We start from the raw sequence: 15,918 nt of genomic DNA on the forward strand, positions 1-15,918 counted from the left end.
TTCTGGTTGCAAGTTTGGATGCATGGGAACACATGACACTTCAGCCATACACGCTTGGCAGAAGCCAAGAACAGTTGACCAACAAAATTTCATATGATTGCGTATCTTTGTAGTTGCTCACAGAGTAAGCCACGTTGAAGCAATATCATACAAAGGTATCAAAAGGAGGTTACGATGAACAATCCGAGCAATAATGTTTTGATGTCACTGGTTGGCAGGTCAAACTGCATACTTGCACTGTCGAAACCCCCCGTTATAGTTTCCCAACAAAAAAACATATCATTTTTGGGTAACTTCTGAAACATCTGAAGACAGAGGAATGCAAGCAGAGAAAGAATTGTTTGGAGGGCAGCAGGGCACAGAATGGCATACTTTATTCAACACAGCATTTTTGTCTCCAGAAAATGGCGAAACAAAACAATGCAACTGAATAACTGATGTCAGCATAAAAAATAGAAGTGTGGACATCTGTATGACTTTGCTGAACGGAACACCTGGGGAATACATCTGCATTAAACACAAAATAGAAGGAAATGTGATGTTAACAAGCACAAGGTTCTTAAGTCATATTATTAGCAGAACAAAATGTCATAGCTGTGTGATGTTATCTCATAGTCTCAGCCTACACTAACTAAATAGTTGATTCATGATTGATGTGGCTCCTCCTGTTGTAATCCCAGTAAACACCTGACGGCTTCCATATGGAATTTCAACAAGAGACTAGCATACAAGCAGCCAAGCAGGTGATTTTAACACTCATGATATATATAAGGCATCCATATAAATTTGTTCATCTTGCAGACAGGATTGCTATATTAATTTTCTTTGCAGACACTAGACAACATTGTTCAGACTATTCTGGCAGGACCAATGTCCAATACTTTGTGTCTACACCTTCAAGTCTGAAAACAAGAGCTAAGGTTACTGTCGGTATTAGTTGAACAGGGCATCTTTCATTTCCTTCACCATGTTAGCTTCTTTATCTCAGAGATGAGGTCCTTAAGAATTCACACATCAGAATCGGATTAATTGGCCAAATCACTCAGACAGAGACGCATTCTGACTTTTCTAAGAACGAGGGAAAAAAAGGATACTCAGCTGGTTAAAATCTTATATTGATCTTCAGTTTTCATTCAAGAAAACAAATCATTGCTACATGCTTGAGATAAACAAGGTCTAGACGATGACTAATAGATAAAGTGCACTCAACTATTTGATAAATATAAGATAAAATTTAAAATTTTAGTAACCGGATTGCCACCATGATCTTGGCTTGTCCACAGAGGGACTCCATCACAACCATATATACATCTATCCTCGAAACAACTGAAATTTGTGCTTCTGGCACATGACTACATGAGGGAAGTTCATCCCCTCTCAAATTTAGCAAAGCCTGCAAAGGGTACATGAAAGTAACTTCACTTTCACCTGTTGATGTCTCATTTTGAGCTGCACTCTGTTTTCCTAGCCAGAAATTCCCAGAAAAACACACACTCAATTTAATCATCCGTCAGGTAGACTCTAACAGCAAAACAAAACAGATTTGCTTTACTCGTTAACGGCTAACGTTCAACTGTGACTCTTAATAGCAACTCCCCAACTATCTACCATCAAGAGCGAAAACTGACAGTGCGAGAAAAGGTCACCAATCAGGATAAACACCTTGCATCTTCAAGCGCAACCTTTTCCCAGGCAGTTCAAGCAGCGTTGCACCCTAAAAAAAAGGGGGGAAACATCGGGAAACATCCGTATCATATTATCATAACCAGGATGACAGGAATCCAAAAGCAGCGACCGAAAACAGATAATCCTGCAGAAGGTGGCTAACCTGGTCCCCTCGCAGGTAGGGCAGAGGCATGGATTGACGAACACCGGGTCGTGCATCGGCGACCACTCGATGGTGGTGCTTCCCCGGCAGAGCCTGCACGCGTAGGTTCCCTTCCCCTCGCAGGCGCCGCACGGCGTAGCAAACTTCCTCTGACAAGGTGCTGGGGTCAGTGAGTCGCATGGCAGGCGGCAGCAAAAACGAAAGGATTGAAGGGCTCGCTCTTCGGAGAGCGCGGAACGGGCGCGCGCGAACCTGGTTGGCGTCGGAGAGGGCGCGGAGGGAGCGGACGGCGACGGAGGAGGCGGCGGAGAGGAGGAGGAAGCCGCCGCCGAGGTACGCCGCCAACCGCCCCACCGACTGCAGCTGCCGCCGGACGCCGTCGCCGGCGCCTCGTCGCCCTCCGCCCCCGAGCTCCATGCGCGGCGACTGCAGCAGTGGTGGTGGGGCCGCGTGCTATCCCTCCCGGCCTTGCGTCATCGCATCGAGCTGGCCTGGCCGCCCACGTTGGACCTTTGATGGGTCCTCAGGCCCATGGGCAAATTCGACCCAAGAGCCCTCCGAATCCACCATAACAATCGCCGAAAAATCCTTTAAAAAAACAATCGCCAAAAAGGGATCTCTTGGTGAAAATGTTACTCAACAGCAAGCAGCAGTCGATTACTCAGGTAAAAATGGGTGACTAACCTACTTTAGATACTAGAAAATAGCAGCAGAGGATTAGGAAATACCTCGTACAAAACTTTACCATGTATACTATGGCGATATGGCAACCTGAATTTCACCAGGCCAAATCGTTCGCCACCAGTTAGCAGAGTTCTGTGTGCTTCTTACAATTGGGGTTCGAGGCTTTTGCTGGATGTCGGGAGGTAAGAAAGTGATGCCGCCAAATTGCAAGCGGAAAAGCACCAAATTTTACTACGTAGGTGCTGAATTTTGGTACCTCTAATGTATAATTTATTGGCAACAGTGCTTAACAAGGTCCTCAAAACACTCGTGGAGCCTTCAGCGTAGTGTACCTCACTGAGCGCAGGAAAAGGACCATCTGAAACTGCCGTACGGTCATCCATCATTCTTTGACGCACACGTTCACATTCATGCATGCACACTCACCCCTATGAATATACACACAAACTTTATCTTTATGAACGTATCCGAGAGGCTGAGCCGGTAAATTCTCGAGATTGACGAATTCACGAGCCGGTAGATCGTTAAGATTGACGAATTCACCGTAAGCGTCTCGCTGTCGATGCGCACGTCGCCATCTTTAACCTGCTTAGGTGTAATCGAGCATAAGCAGTTCACCTGCCCAATGATCAGGCTATAGCAGTATGAGTGTATGACCGCAGGATGTACTCTCTTCGGTTCACAGTTTATTTTGGGCACACTATCTAAGATTTCCCCTTTTCATCCCTACTGTATCTGAAGCAATCCGTAGCGCTATTCGAGGTTACATGCTTCACCATTTTATGTCACAATATGCAAGACTAGCAGTTTTCATATGGTGGCGTCTCAAGCTACTGGCATGACAGGGAGTATCCAGGCTACATGATCGAACCTGCACCTGACTAGCTCTAGGGAGATACCTCTTCTGAGCGAGGCAATACGGAACCTGATCGGTCGGGTCGGGTTCGGATCAGGAAAAAAAAAACTCTATTTTTATTTCTTGAGCCCGAGCCTGACCCGATCCGGCCCGAGTTGGATTTTCAGATCCTTTCATAAATCTTATGCATCTTTCTACTTCTGTATTTTCCATAGTTTAGACTCGTGCAATCGCATTGAACGGCTGAGATGGTAGCTGACGTACGAACAAACTAGGCTGGCAGAGTGGCAGGAGCATGGAGGGCTGACTGCTATGCCATTGTCCAAGTCAAAAAAAAAACGGAGAGGACACGTGCCAACAGCTGAAAGGAGGAAATAGGAGGGAATCTATCGTTTGAGTTTTGAATTTCAAATGCAAGTTTCTCTTAAACCATCAATCAATTTTTAAATCCGTTTGAGCAATATTATTGTTTGAAATTAATGGAACAGAATAAAATCCAATATGGATATATTTGTTTTTTTAATAAAAATCCAACAAATATGATGTGTTATTTCAACAATTTTGATATAGTACTTCAACATTTCTAAAAAACTGTTTCAATAATCAATGTATCAAATGTTGAACTATTAGTTGAAAACGCTGAACAAGGTTTCATATACTGTTGAATCAATATTTTCAAATGTTAACACATTACGAACATAGATTGAAACAAAAAAGGGACAGTATACTTGATTATTTCCCCTGCTATCGTGCGTACTCACGCCATAAAAAAAAAAACAGGTCAACCTGCAACTGCTAGTTCTTGCGGGAAAGCTGCTGGATGGTTTCCACGTGTAAAATCATAGCAGGCCGGCGACGATGCGAAGTAGTGGGCCGTGGTAGGCCGTGCGACATAAGGTTTATCTACCTCCCACAAGATAGATAGGCCCATCACGATAACGTGGCTTGATATGTGGTTGATTATCTATCTGACTATCTCGCAAAATATTAGGTGCGAAGTACACATAATGTTACCAATTGAATGGAGAAAAAAGTTACAAAGGCTGAAATGTCGAATTGTCACAATTCTTGGTTATTTTTTTCTAAAATACTACATTAGGTATACTAACATTGTAATTGTTGTTTAAGAATTACAATATTGAGGCAAGCTCTTTTCAAATCATTGCATTATGTCTCATAACATGTGCTCATGTGCATGAAGTCAAAATTCCCAATAGCATTACAAAATTTTGGCTTAACATCGTTTTAAAATATTATGTTAGGAATTTTAATTCGTTGCATTAGTCCTTTTGATTTCCACTGCCGCACATATACAAAGACAAGGGAAAGCAACTTCTATTGTTAGATTCCAAAATGTGTAGGAACATGTCCTCCATAAAATTCTTTAGGTCCATTGTTTACAGGTTGAAATTTAATTTTCTAGGTACAAAATTTTTGCTATGCACCTAGATATACATCATGTATATTACATAGTAAAAATAATGTATCCAGAAAAGTAAAAACAACCTATAATTTGCAATGGAGGGATTAAATTTTTGTGGCCTATCTGTAATTTTGTGAGAAAAGTATTTTGATATATGCAGTTATAGGCTTTGAAAAACTGTTAAGGTATGGAATTTCTTAACCTATGTGTGCTTCTTAGGGTGTTTGGTTGGCTTCCACAATGTGTGCCTACTGTTAGACGAGCCACGCCAAATTTTAGTCGTTTGTTTTGCTTCCACATATGTAACGCGCCATCGCTTAGTTCATTTGGACGCCTAGCTTAACCTCGTCAAAAGCGTGGATAGATGTTATACATCGGCAACCAATCGGACCCTTAGTATTGAAGAAGAATATTCTCACGCAGCCAAGGCTGGCGAGATGGATTTTGCTTTGAGTTTAGTCAAACTCTTAAACACACGGATCATAATAACTGCACCTCAATGCCTAGTTGAGGAGGCAGATGTGAGACCACGGATAGATCATAGATCAATGATAAACAGATGTCAATTTGGATGCATACCCACGTTCCGCGTTGTTATCATAAGAATATACACTATGAAATGGAAATTCAAAATTTATGAGCATGCGTTGCGAAAAATAGATGGTGCATGCGAAAACGAGAGCTCGCCATGCCGTCGTTTGGCAATGCAACGCCGCCGTGCCGTTGTTTCATCGGGAGGTCGATCGTTTGAATTTTGAAAGCTCACCACGAGGCACGAGTGCGAGCGGGCAGTTTCGCTCTCGCCGTCCTGCAGGCGCATGGGTGCCCGGTGGCCTGGTGCGCAGGACGAGGGAGAAAAGTTCAAACAAAAGCACCCGAATCGAACTCGTAGGCTCCCCTAGCGCCTGCCCCCACCTCGAACGTACCCGCAGCCCTACGCGCCGCTCGTTCCCCTGGTCTCTGGGCCCCACCAGAAATTATTCCCCGCCCACTCATTTCCAACGCGCATTCACCCAAACCACCCACCCCAACCGGGCCCGCAATTGAGTGCCTGGGACCCGCATGTCAAAGACGTTATGGAATTTCCCTCTCTTTACCGTTCCCGTCGCGGCAGCCGGGGGGCAGGAGCAAGCGCGGGCAGGTCGCACTCACACCCAGGCGCTGACGTGGCGCCGCCCGTCGCCTCCCTCGTCGGTCGGTCACCCTCACCGGCTCACCCGCTCTCCCCATCACGCCTCATGATTCGCGAAACGACGCCCGCTCCTCGGGCCCACCCGTCATCCTCACCGCCCGCCCACCGCGCGCGCGGCCGCGCCCCCATCCTCCGGGCGCCGGGAGCCGACCGGCGGGGCCCGGCTCGCCGGCCCACGGTGAGGTCGGTTCACCCGAGGCGCCGCGGTGGCCGACAGGGACGGCGCGGAGCCGGGCCGAGGCGCCTAGAGGGGGAACCCTAGCCAACCACGTCACCGTCCACGTCACACCCACCTATAAAGTGGAGCGAGCCACCACGCGACCTGACCCCTTGGTCCCGTCTCGTTTCCTCCTTTCCCTTCCCTTCCCCCCATCGCCCCTGGCTTGGCGTCTACCCGGCGCGACCCGGACCGAATCCGAGGCCGCCGCCGTCGCCCGTCGGTGCTGCCCTCCCCGCCGCCGGCTCCCGTGGACACGGTAAAACCTCCTGCCCCCCTTCCCGTGCACGGCGCCGCAGTCGAACCGGCGGCGCCGGGCGCGGTCTCGCCGCCGGCGCCGATCTGGGCGTCGCCGGCGTTGACCCCGGCCGATTCGGCCCGGGCCTTTGTTGGGCTGCGCGACCTGCGCCTGCGCGTGCGATTACTGGGAAATTTTACTCAGCTGCGGGATTCTCGAGCGGATCAGTTGAGGACATCAACTTCTCCGAGATGCTTTCGTCCGCGAGCCCCGTCCTGGGGAGCGATTCGCAGAGCTTTACAATTTTGAGGGGTCTTCTCAGATGTGGAGTCCTCCAAAGTGGCTACCCGTGTCTGATCCTTTGGGAATCTGACTACTGGACCGGATATTTACCGATTATGCGTGCGCCTTCTAGAGGCGTGAAATCAGAGAGTCTTAGTAAAAAAAACATTTAAATCGGAGTTTGCTCTGGTGACGAATCATGAGTGAATTTCATTTTCTGCAGGCTCGAGATAAATACTGTTTAAATCAGAACTGTTTAATCCTTGTTCATCATATATATGTATGTGTTTGAAGGATACGGGACGCTGTTGCTTGCGATCTGATTAAATTATTTCTTCTTTGTATTATGATTTCCTTTTCAGAGTTTGGAGTAAAGAAACCAACCTTGCATCTGTGTTCTGTCTGTGCCGCTTTCCTTTGGATTCCAGAAAATTTTTTCGAACAAGCCATTGCATCTCACTGACTTGAGGTAACTATGCCAAAGGACAGGAGCTCCCGCATTTCCTCCTACGAGAGTCGACGGTCTCGTGCCTCTCCATACTTCTCATCACCGTCGCATGGACGGAGCGGTTGTTCTCGCCTGTCAGAAGAGTCTTCCGCTGCTGCTGCAGCAGCTGCTGCGAAGCAGGCTGCAGAGTGGGAGGAGGTCCGATGCCCTGTGTGCATGGACCACCCTCACAATGCGGTCCTGCTGGTCTGCTCATCGCACGAGAAGGGCTGCCGGCCCTTCATGTGCGATACAAGCTCGCGGCACTCCAATTGCTACGATCAGTACCGCAAGGCCTCTAAGGATTCTTCCAAGGATTCTGCGGCCGAGTGCAGCGAGTGCCAGCAGCAGGTCCAGCTCTCTTGCCCGTTGTGCCGTGGGCCTGTCAGTGATTGCATTAAGGACTACGATGCAAGGAGGTACATGAACTCCAAGGTTCGATCGTGCACTACAGAGTCATGCGAGTTCAGGGGTGCCTACCAGGAGCTGAGGAAGCATGCCAGGGTGGAGCACCCGGCGGCAAGGCCAATGGAGGTAGACCCTGAGCGGCAGCGGGATTGGCGCCGGATGGAGCAGCAGCGGGACATTGGAGACTTGCTGAGCATGCTGCGTTCAGGGTTCAGCAGCAGTATTGAGGACGACAGCGGCGGTCTTGGAGCCACTGAAGAAGGAGAAGAGGACATAGCCGAGAGGACTCCAGCCTCAATAACAATGGTCTTCATCATGCCGTCAGGTGGTTCGATCATGCAGTACTTGACTGAGCGCAGCAGGGCGATCATTGTGGTCAGTCGGCGGCGAGCAAGCAGCAGTGGTGGGGATGCTGAAGCCACAGCTCCAGACAGCGAGGAAGGTGATGACCCTATGCCATCGGCAGAGGCATCGGCTGGTTCACAGCATTCTTATGAAGAAGAAGCTGATGGTGACCCTGCACAATGACAGATGTAAGCTGGAAGCGGTCCCATGGCGTCCTCGTGACCTGAAGATCCTGGCATCCCAACGTGGTATGTGTAGATTTCGCAGCATAACATGCATACCGTACCTCGTGCCTGGGGGTGAAGAAACATGGACGCTGATGCCTCCGAGGCGTAGTCAGGACATTCTGCCTACGCGGGAGAAGGATTAAGGGAATCAACAACACAGGGAAGGGTTCGAAACCGTGGTGGATCAAGAGGTTGGTCTGTAGTGTCCTTTCTAATGTATCTGCTGAGGTTTGTAGCAACGAAGAAAAAGAAAACAATTGGGTGGTTGTATCTATCTGTCTGGATGGGTTTCCATTTCCTTGCGTTGTAATTCTCTTATTTATGACATCAAATAGATTTGTCCCGAACTAAGGAATCTGGTCGTACTTGCACTGGATAATAATCTCTGTACCGCGTAGTTTGCTGCTGCCCTGTATCGAAGAGTCTGATGGCACTGCTGCTGCAGCAATCGCTAATCGTGTCGACTGTCCTGAAGCTGTTAGTGACATTGTTTTGTTAGGAAAAGCCATCGTGATGACTTTATTGATTATCAAAAGTTGTTAGATCCTCTACGATCCAACTAATGATAAAATCTGGGCTTCATCGACCCAATTAATCTTATGCGAAAAGCAAAAGCAAGCTGTTAATGACATTGTTTTGTTAGGAAAAACCATCATGGCGACTTAGTCGATTATCAAAAATTGTTAGATCGCCTACGATCCAACTAATGATGAATCTGGCCTTCATCGACCTAATCAATCTTATGCAATAAAAAAACAAAAACGAGCTATAATGACATTCTTATATAATTATAGGAGCCGCCAACTCTCGCCAGTAGCCATAGCTGTTACGACTCGGAAACATGGAAGGAGGAAGCCTCCGTAAATAAAATGCATGCAGGTTTGGCAGTTGTACTAGTGTTACAACTCGGAGGAGCTCCGTCCCATCGGGGAACGGCCGCCGGCACCTGTTTGCTGTTGCTCTGCTCGGGCCATCGCCATGGACGAAGATAAAGAGCAGAGGCCAAGCTGCAACTGCAAGAAGACCACCTGCCTCAAGCGGTAAGGAATCGGTGAGCTTCTCGTCGCTCTTCTGCTTCTTCTCTGCCCAGCTCACACTTGGTCGTCCTTGCCCTCGCAGCTACTGCCAGTGCTTCCAGGGCCACTTTTTCTGCTCTCACGCCTGCAACTGCAAGGGCTGCTGGAATAGCGAGCACAGGAGGACCTTCGTGGAGGAGCACGCCGAGCTGAGGCTCAAGACGAAGCCCGGCGCGTCCCAGTCCAAAGACTCCGCGCTGGCGGGAGAGCAGAGGGTGCATGGCAAGGGCTGCACCTGCAACAAATCCGGATGCAAGAAAAACTACTGCGAGTGCTTCAAGGTATGCTATGGAAAAAAAACCATTGGCCTCTGATGGCTCTTGCTTGCTTGATTCTGATGATTGTGTGCTGCTGCTCAAATCCCGTTGCTTGAATTGTGGTTCTGAAGAAACAAGTTGCGTGCACCACGAGATGCAAGTGCCAAGGGTGCGAGAACAGTTACGGGACAGGAGGGGAAGGGCTCCAGGGGAACGGTGATCCGGGTGGACCGTCTGGACAGCCTGATGGAGCACCTGACGGCAGTGATGGATCACCTGGCGGTTCCGGCGAATCCGCGGTGGTCATAGACGAGGAGTTGCTGCGTCCAACAGAAGCGGGAGTGGCTGAAAACGTTGTGGCCATTGACGACCCTTTGGATCCTAGCACGTATTCATGGTAAGCTCATAATCTGAAAATTGTTGTGATTTGTGAAATGTGATTTGCAGTCCTGTTAAACAAAAAATAAAGTTGAACTTAATACCAATTTGGTTATAGTAAGGTAGACAACAATTTGATGGACTAGGTCTCCCGGTGATATGTTCATAGCTGTTCTTGTGACAGTTTATTTCATTGGAATAGCACAAATGACTTTCGTCAGATGAATAAACAATGAACTGCTGTACATTAGGTGCCATGTCAGTGTTCTGATGTTGTATTCCTGTTGTGCATCGCTCTTAGGTGGCATTTACTTCCACCAGAACTCTCAACCCCAAAGGAATCAGGCGCCTGTGCAGGCAACCCTGACACATGAAACTCTAACGACGACAACGAGGATGATTCCAATGCAAGTTGGAGAATTGGAATAGGTCACATAGGTATGATTGCACCTGGCACTAGATATCCGCCCCTGTACAATTTGTAGGCTTTGAAGTTTCTTCTATTTAGTGATTTAGTGTGGTACATAGCTATAACCTTTTCCCTAGTTTGATCTTTGGTTAGTGTAATACTTGCACACTGAAGCTTGGATATATTCTATGTGGTTTCATTCTCAATCTCTGATCTTGTCTTTGGATGATTGCGGGAAATATGTTCTGTTGCAAACTCACATTATATAACTTGAAAATGGAGTAAACTGATCTGGAGCCAACTGTATTAAAGGAGACTCAAGAGCATTACTACTAATGTAATCAAACAAGCAATACAATACTACATTACGGGCATCCTCTTTAGTGGTAACAAGGTACATTACTGGTAAACTAACATGATATGTATCTGTGAGGAAAGCACATGGGGTTACTGCCTACCAAGCCATGATAGTCACAACTCACAATTCACATAACCTATCAACCTTCTGCATATTGTCAATACTTTCTTTCTATATCTCCCTATCAAAGCCATCGCACTGCCAGCATGTTTTCGGGTTAGCCGCGAGGTCGGTCAAGCCCCAACCTTGAGCTGAGCCACTTGCTGACATCGTCCATTTCTTCAGGGATGGTATAGTGACCAAGTCTGCATAAAAAACATCTTGTGAGTTCTGAATCTTAGCCAAAACAAAAAAAATGAATTGTTAAAGCGTCGATGACAAAATTGAAGAATATCAATCTTTACCCATTGTATGCTTTGAAATACGTATATTGGAACCCTGAGGATCGCAGAATCTCAGCCGACCTCTCACCGTTCCTGTAGGTGACAACCTCATCGGCTGCAAAAACACAAAGAAACAAACCAGTTTTAGCTCCTTATGATTTGCAGTAGATTAACAAATTTAAACATATCCACTACGAAATATATCAATGTTAACCTCTTCCATGGTTGAGCAGGATTGGCAAGGCAGAAGCTCTTCTAAGTGCAGTCTGTGAGCTCTCAATCTTGCTCCTCAGGGTCCTGAACAAATAGGCATAAAAAACATTATAATTCAGGATATCAAGAAACCGTATTAATATTACCATTTTTTTCCAAAATTAGAAGGCATAATAAGTCATACCTAGAGCAAGGAAGCCAGCCACTTAAACCGACGACAACACTGAGGGTGATCGGATAGGCAATGCCATTTGTGAATCTCCCATGAGCATAGCATGCAGCAGAGTGAAGGGCAGCGGCAGCACCCATGCTGAATCCTCCGATCCCAAGCCTCACTGTCATTGCAATTTGATCACCATTAACGACATGACTAGTGATCAATTTACATTATTGGGAATTGCACAAATTCCAAGGAAAAATAGAAGTCAAGTAGCTGATCTACGGCTTAAAGTATTAATTTCATTTAGCGCTTGACAATTTATGTGATTTCCTTTTGTCTCGCTTCTATTATGTAAAGCATGAAGTTAGTACCATCGGATGGCTCAGAGGACAGTAAGTTTGCAACATGAGCTGCTGAAGCATCAAGTCCTTCGATATCATCACGGCCATCCAATGAAGTCTCCTCCACATCAAACCCTGTTTTAGATTCAGAGAAGAAATAGAGAATCAGTTCTTGCTCAATAAAAAAAAGAAGAAATATCATCTTTGTCTCAGAATCTGCAGCCAAGTGGCAGCATAAAAACAGCCTATAAGCTTAGGAAAGCAATGTTACAGGGTTTGAGCCAAGTCAAATATAGAGTTCAGAAACCCACATGCAGTGCAAGGGAATCCACCGAAAGCCGCAACAGGCCTTGTTGGTGCAGTAGGGCAAATCCATTTGATCTGCACAAGGATGAGATGAGTTCCAGAGTCAGTGAACTTACAAATGCAGGGTCAATTCTATGGCTATCCTAGCAAGCTGGATAAGTTTTATTACTCTGAAGATAACAGGTTATATGTAGATAGGGGAATAGGTAGATGTCTGTATGAAACTATGAATAATTCAATTGCAAAAGTGAAAGTGTAGCATGGTTTCTTACATTGGGCAGTGGAAGAGAATCCAGGAGCTGGGACCAGCTGCAAATGGGAACAAAAATGAAAAGGATAAGGAAAATAAGTTAGGCCAGTGTTTCAAGTACTGCAGCAAGTGAGCAACTGGTGAAGATATTTTAGTTGTAGCTTCTCTGAAATGACATCTTCTAACATTACATATTGAGGGGCTCTAGGAGCACATATCCATGAAATTTAGTTTCTTTTGGTTTTTCTTGAATCTTACAGCCTAACATTATGGGGCAATAAAATACTTAGGTTAGTCGTGAACATGCCGTTTACTCGGTATTGATTTGAAAAGCACGCGCACAAGTGGGGAAAGAACAATTGAAGCTGACACTTTGGACAGTATGCACATTGATTTTGAGGGAAACAAAGCAAAACTTCATGCCAGCATATTCCTTTCTTTGCTCCCAAAACTCAGAGAGCAGGACAACACCAGGAAATTTTCAGTAGTTTAATGCCGCATCACAGAGCTGAGGTGCTCGAGGCGTTCTTGTTGGCAGACAGAACCTTGCATGAGCTAACCCACAGCTTTGAACATTATTAATTTAACATGTTTCATCCCCCACATCCAAAGAAGAAGCTTCAATTTAACGATATTTGAGCGTGTCAGTTTACGCACTCGCTCTTTTATAAGGAAAAGGGAAAAAAAACAGCGCAGATCCTCTATCTTGATCATGAACATTGCTAAGCTTGCATAGTGCTCCTCTTATACGGGATATGTATGAACAATTTTCCTATTCGAAAGGAGTGGCGCGACGTCAGCTTCTGCTTCCTTTGCCCCTCTTGCTGTACCGGAAAAGCGAACCGGCACTAGTCCCATGGTTCGTTGCTGTTGTTTGTTGGGTAGCGAGAGCTAGGGAGAGGCGGCATAGCAGTGCAAGGGAGGGAGATCGCCAGCTTTGGAGCAAAGCAAATCCTAGGAATATATGCATGCATGGACGCGAATTGTGAGGCCCCTGCCAACCATTTCTAGCAAGGGGTTCAGAATAAAGCATTGTGGAGCAGTGTATGTATATGCATCAACATGCGCGGACAGCCTAACCTAGTCCATCCCCCCATGTCATCTCATCGATCACGTCGATCGATCCCGCCCGCCCTACCTTCACATGCCCTTGTTGCATTCAGACTAGCACCAAACAAGCCATGCTTGCTGTTTAATTGGTTGATTTGTCACCTCTGAGAGACAGAATTTCATGGTCACATCTGAGAGAGATAGTAGATAGAGAGTAGCAATGGGCAGTGATCAGCAAGCATGGCTTGTTTCAGTTACCTTGCGCCATTGTCGCCGAGGCCATGGAGCCACACAATGGTGGCCTGGTGCCTCCCCTTGGGCCTCACCACGTAGGTCCTGCCGTACTCCAGCCGGCGCCCGCCGCGCCCGCCTGCACGCACGCATCAATTTTCCATGGCCTGATCAGTTAAGTTGGCCGCACTCATCGGCAGATAGCCACCATGCACCGCCATGGATCGGCGGTCGCCGACGCGACGGCCATGGGGCCGGGCACAAGACAGAGGAAGGAATGTGTTACTGGAAGACACGGACCAGACGAGCTTCCCCCGTAGCTCATGGTGGCGCCTCCGCTGCAAGCTCCCCTGAACTCTGCCGCCCGGCGAGCCCTCTGCGAGCAGTAAGAGAAGCCGGCCGGTGATCGACGAGTACGCTGGAGTAGTGAGAGCTCGGGGCTTTGTTGGTGGCGTTGCTGTTGCAAGTACGAAGTGCACAGGCCCGATTGACCTCTATTTATAGTGCGAGCTCGGCCGGGGGCGGCGAGCCGGCGAGGCGAATAGTATGAACAGCCAGCCAGCTAGCCGGAGCCCTGAGGCTGCTGCTGCTGTATCCGCCCGCACCCGGTAACAGCTGGCGGCCGGGCGGCCGCCATGTGTCGCCGCGGGCCGTCATGCGAAGCGAATCCGGGCGTCGCGTGGAAAGCGAGAGCCGGGATCGCTACAGCTAGCTACGGCAGGCTAAGCTAGGCTACACGCCGTTGGGGAGTTGGCGCGCGCAGGATAAAAAGACGGAGCCCTTTCTTTCATTTTTTTTCTCACAAGAGGGGAGGAGAGAAGAATCCCACTGACCTAGTAGGGCGGCCATTGCTCGTGTGATTGCGCGTTTGCATTTAATATTTTTGCTAGATACTACCTCTGTTCTCAAATATATAAAATTTAGGACAAATTATATTATTTTTAGACTAATTAGCTTGGCCTAAATAATTTTTTTGCAGGTAGGTTTGTCCTAAATGTTATATATTTAAGAACAGAGAGAATATTAAGGAATATTTATTTCACTATTTTGAAATGATTTTATTTCAGTTGAGCCTTTGCACTTGCACCAAGCAGGTGTGCATGCAGGCATAGTGTGCGCACGCCTATGACGACACCGTGAGAGACAAGGGTTAGGGAGGAGCAGGGTGGGCCCACCGAGCACCTACAGCATCACACAGGTCCTAGCAGGATCAAGGAGGCAAGGAGGCATTTGTGTTGGGCAGGGCACAGGAGAGAGGGAGGGAATTGGAATAGATGCACCCTTTGAGAGTGGAAGGGGAACCGGAAATATACAAATATTACTTTCTTTTCCAAAGAAAATATATTAAATATTGCTTAGGAACCCCTTTCAGCCGCGCCTAGCTATAACCATCCGATTTCCGCCCCTCTCTGATCCTGATAAGGAACTAATGCCCACTAATCTGGCACAATTCCTAATATATAACCTTAATCGAAATGACAAGGAATAAGCATAATTGTACATTGATTTTCCTATTAATTCCCTGGTGAAATGAAGTAAAATAATAGTTAAAATAAAGGCGGTGAATGTCACACTGTCTCGGTGGTGAGGAAATGCTCCTGTGGACAAGAGTAACACCACCCCATGTTTATTAGCAGCAAAAGGCGGAATATTTCGCGCTTTTTTCTCCTCTGTGGGATGTTCCTGCTGGAGGCTTGTTTTCACCATCCTGTCCTACTGTGATCAAAAGTTACAACGGATTCAAATGGACGCCAGCAGAGGTGTGCCATCAGCGTTTTCGGTCGAGCATAAGGCACAATTGGATGCTGAACTGATGGAATTCTCGATAACTCTGCATATGGGTACTGTTCCATATGTATGCTGAAAATACAGTGAAGAACTATGCTGCAGCTAGAAAGATTCCTGAAATATTTTGAAGGTATCTTCGACATCGACAAGAAACAGATATCTTGGGCAACTTGGTACAATTGCAGGTCCTGTGGCACTGCAAAGAATTGAAGTTTTATTTGGTAATAAGGTATCTAATTATATTTCAAGAATTAACAGTACTTACCGATTATATCGTGTGAGTAGCCTTAATCATGGGCATGGTGGGACTATTTATGAATATATCCAAACTGCAGGACAGCAAACTGAACTGCTCAACAGGAAGCATGCATAGGGAAGTGATAACCTGACAGCAACACTTAACTGAAAAATTGCACATTGACAGTAACCAGGGGGGACTACTGTACCGAAGAATTTTCGCGCACCTTCCCGCCCTCTTTCGTACTACTTACATCGCCATTATTCTAAATCTCGTCACGTTTACATCGGCGC

General features: G+C 47.0%; 4 protein-coding genes across 8 annotated transcripts; 2 read left to right on the plus strand and 2 right to left on the minus strand.

Moving 5' to 3' along the window:
- Positions 1-238: 238 nt before the first annotated feature.
- Positions 239-2,312, minus strand: LOC112892251. Of its 2 annotated transcripts, none has more exons than XM_025959390.1 (4): positions 2,081-2,312; positions 1,829-1,977; positions 1,663-1,714; positions 239-507 (listed from the first exon to the last, which is right to left on the minus strand). In XM_025959390.1, the coding sequence occupies exons 1-3, from the start codon at positions 2,243-2,245 to the stop codon at positions 1,672-1,674; spliced, it is 357 nt and encodes a 118-aa protein (XP_025815175.1). In that variant the 5' UTR covers positions 2,246-2,312; the 3' UTR covers positions 239-507; positions 1,663-1,671. The 2 variants fall into 2 exon arrangements, with proteins under 2 accessions (XP_025815175.1, XP_025815176.1); XM_025959391.1 differs by lacking the exon at positions 239-507 and adding an exon at positions 1,196-1,464.
- A 3,995-nt stretch (positions 2,313-6,307) lies between these two features.
- LOC112893828 lies at positions 6,308-8,566 on the plus strand. Of its 3 annotated transcripts, none has more exons than XM_025961328.1 (2): positions 6,308-6,459; positions 7,210-8,566. In XM_025961328.1, the coding sequence occupies exon 2, from the start codon at positions 7,385-7,387 to the stop codon at positions 8,141-8,143; it is 759 nt and encodes a 252-aa protein (XP_025817113.1). In that variant the 5' UTR covers positions 6,308-6,459; positions 7,210-7,384; the 3' UTR covers positions 8,144-8,566. The 3 variants fall into 3 exon arrangements, with proteins under 3 accessions (XP_025817113.1, XP_025817112.1, XP_025817115.1); XM_025961327.1 differs by having other exon boundaries at positions 6,319-6,459; positions 7,083-8,566; XM_025961330.1 differs by having other exon boundaries at positions 6,322-6,459; positions 7,205-8,566.
- Positions 8,567-8,781: 215 nt separating this feature from the next.
- Positions 8,782-10,321, plus strand: LOC112891616 (protein lin-54-like). Its single transcript, XM_025958521.1, has 4 exons — positions 8,782-9,227; positions 9,307-9,544; positions 9,652-9,917; positions 10,200-10,321. Exons 1-4 carry the CDS (start codon positions 9,166-9,168, stop codon positions 10,270-10,272), a joined length of 639 nt encoding a protein of 212 aa, XP_025814306.1. The 5' UTR covers positions 8,782-9,165; the 3' UTR covers positions 10,273-10,321.
- Positions 10,322-10,584: 263 nt separating this feature from the next.
- LOC112891617 (acyl-protein thioesterase 1 homolog 1-like) lies at positions 10,585-14,135 on the minus strand. Of its 2 annotated transcripts, none has more exons than XM_025958523.1 (9): positions 13,901-14,135; positions 13,627-13,730; positions 12,341-12,377; positions 12,074-12,143; positions 11,793-11,897; positions 11,446-11,596; positions 11,263-11,345; positions 11,070-11,163; positions 10,585-10,970 (listed from the first exon to the last, which is right to left on the minus strand). In XM_025958523.1, exons 1-9 carry the CDS (start codon positions 13,922-13,924, stop codon positions 10,883-10,885), a joined length of 756 nt encoding a protein of 251 aa, XP_025814308.1. In that variant the 5' UTR covers positions 13,925-14,135; the 3' UTR covers positions 10,585-10,882. The 2 variants fall into 2 exon arrangements, with proteins under 2 accessions (XP_025814308.1, XP_025814307.1); XM_025958522.1 differs by having other exon boundaries at positions 13,627-13,738; positions 13,900-14,130.
- Between the last annotated feature and the right edge of the window lie 1,783 nt (positions 14,136-15,918).

The sequence above is a fragment of the Panicum hallii genome, chromosome 5 (assembly GCF_002211085.1).
Source record: "Panicum hallii strain FIL2 chromosome 5, PHallii_v3.1, whole genome shotgun sequence".
Classification (NCBI taxonomy): domain Eukaryota; kingdom Viridiplantae; phylum Streptophyta; class Magnoliopsida; order Poales; family Poaceae; genus Panicum; species Panicum hallii.

Excerpts from the sequence above, each read along its gene's own strand:
- LOC112893828 (XM_025961327.1), top strand. The coding sequence starts at position 7,196 with ATGCCAAAGGACAGGAGCTCCCGCATTTCCTCCTACGAGAGTCGACGG.
- LOC112891617 (XM_025958522.1), bottom strand. The coding sequence starts at position 13,924 with ATGAGCTACGGGGGAAGCTCGTCTG. Across the intron at positions 12,144-12,340 it reads ATTCTCTTCCACTGCCCAAT|ATCAAATGGATTTGCCCTAC; the intron begins GTAAGAAACCAT and ends ATCCTTGTGCAG. Across the intron at positions 11,597-11,792 it reads GTCCTCTGAGCCATCCGATG|TGAGGCTTGGGATCGGAGGA; the intron begins GTACTAACTTCA and ends TTGCAATGACAG.
- LOC112892251 (XM_025959390.1), bottom strand. The coding sequence starts at position 2,245 with ATGGAGCTCGGGGGCGGAGGGCGACGAGGCGCCGGCGACGGCGTCCGG. Across the intron at positions 1,978-2,080 it reads CCCTCTCCGACGCCAACCAG|AGGAAGTTTGCTACGCCGTG; the intron begins GTTCGCGCGCGC and ends GCACCTTGTCAG. Across the intron at positions 1,715-1,828 it reads CCTACCTGCGAGGGGACCAG|GGTGCAACGCTGCTTGAACT; the intron begins GTTAGCCACCTT and ends CCTTTTTTTTAG.
- LOC112891616 (XM_025958521.1), top strand. The coding sequence starts at position 9,166 with ATGGACGAAGATAAAGAGCAGAGGCCAAGCTGCAACTGCAAGAAGACC. Across the intron at positions 9,545-9,651 it reads ACTACTGCGAGTGCTTCAAG|AAACAAGTTGCGTGCACCAC; the intron begins GTATGCTATGGA and ends GTGGTTCTGAAG. Across the intron at positions 9,918-10,199 it reads GATCCTAGCACGTATTCATG|GTGGCATTTACTTCCACCAG; the intron begins GTAAGCTCATAA and ends CATCGCTCTTAG.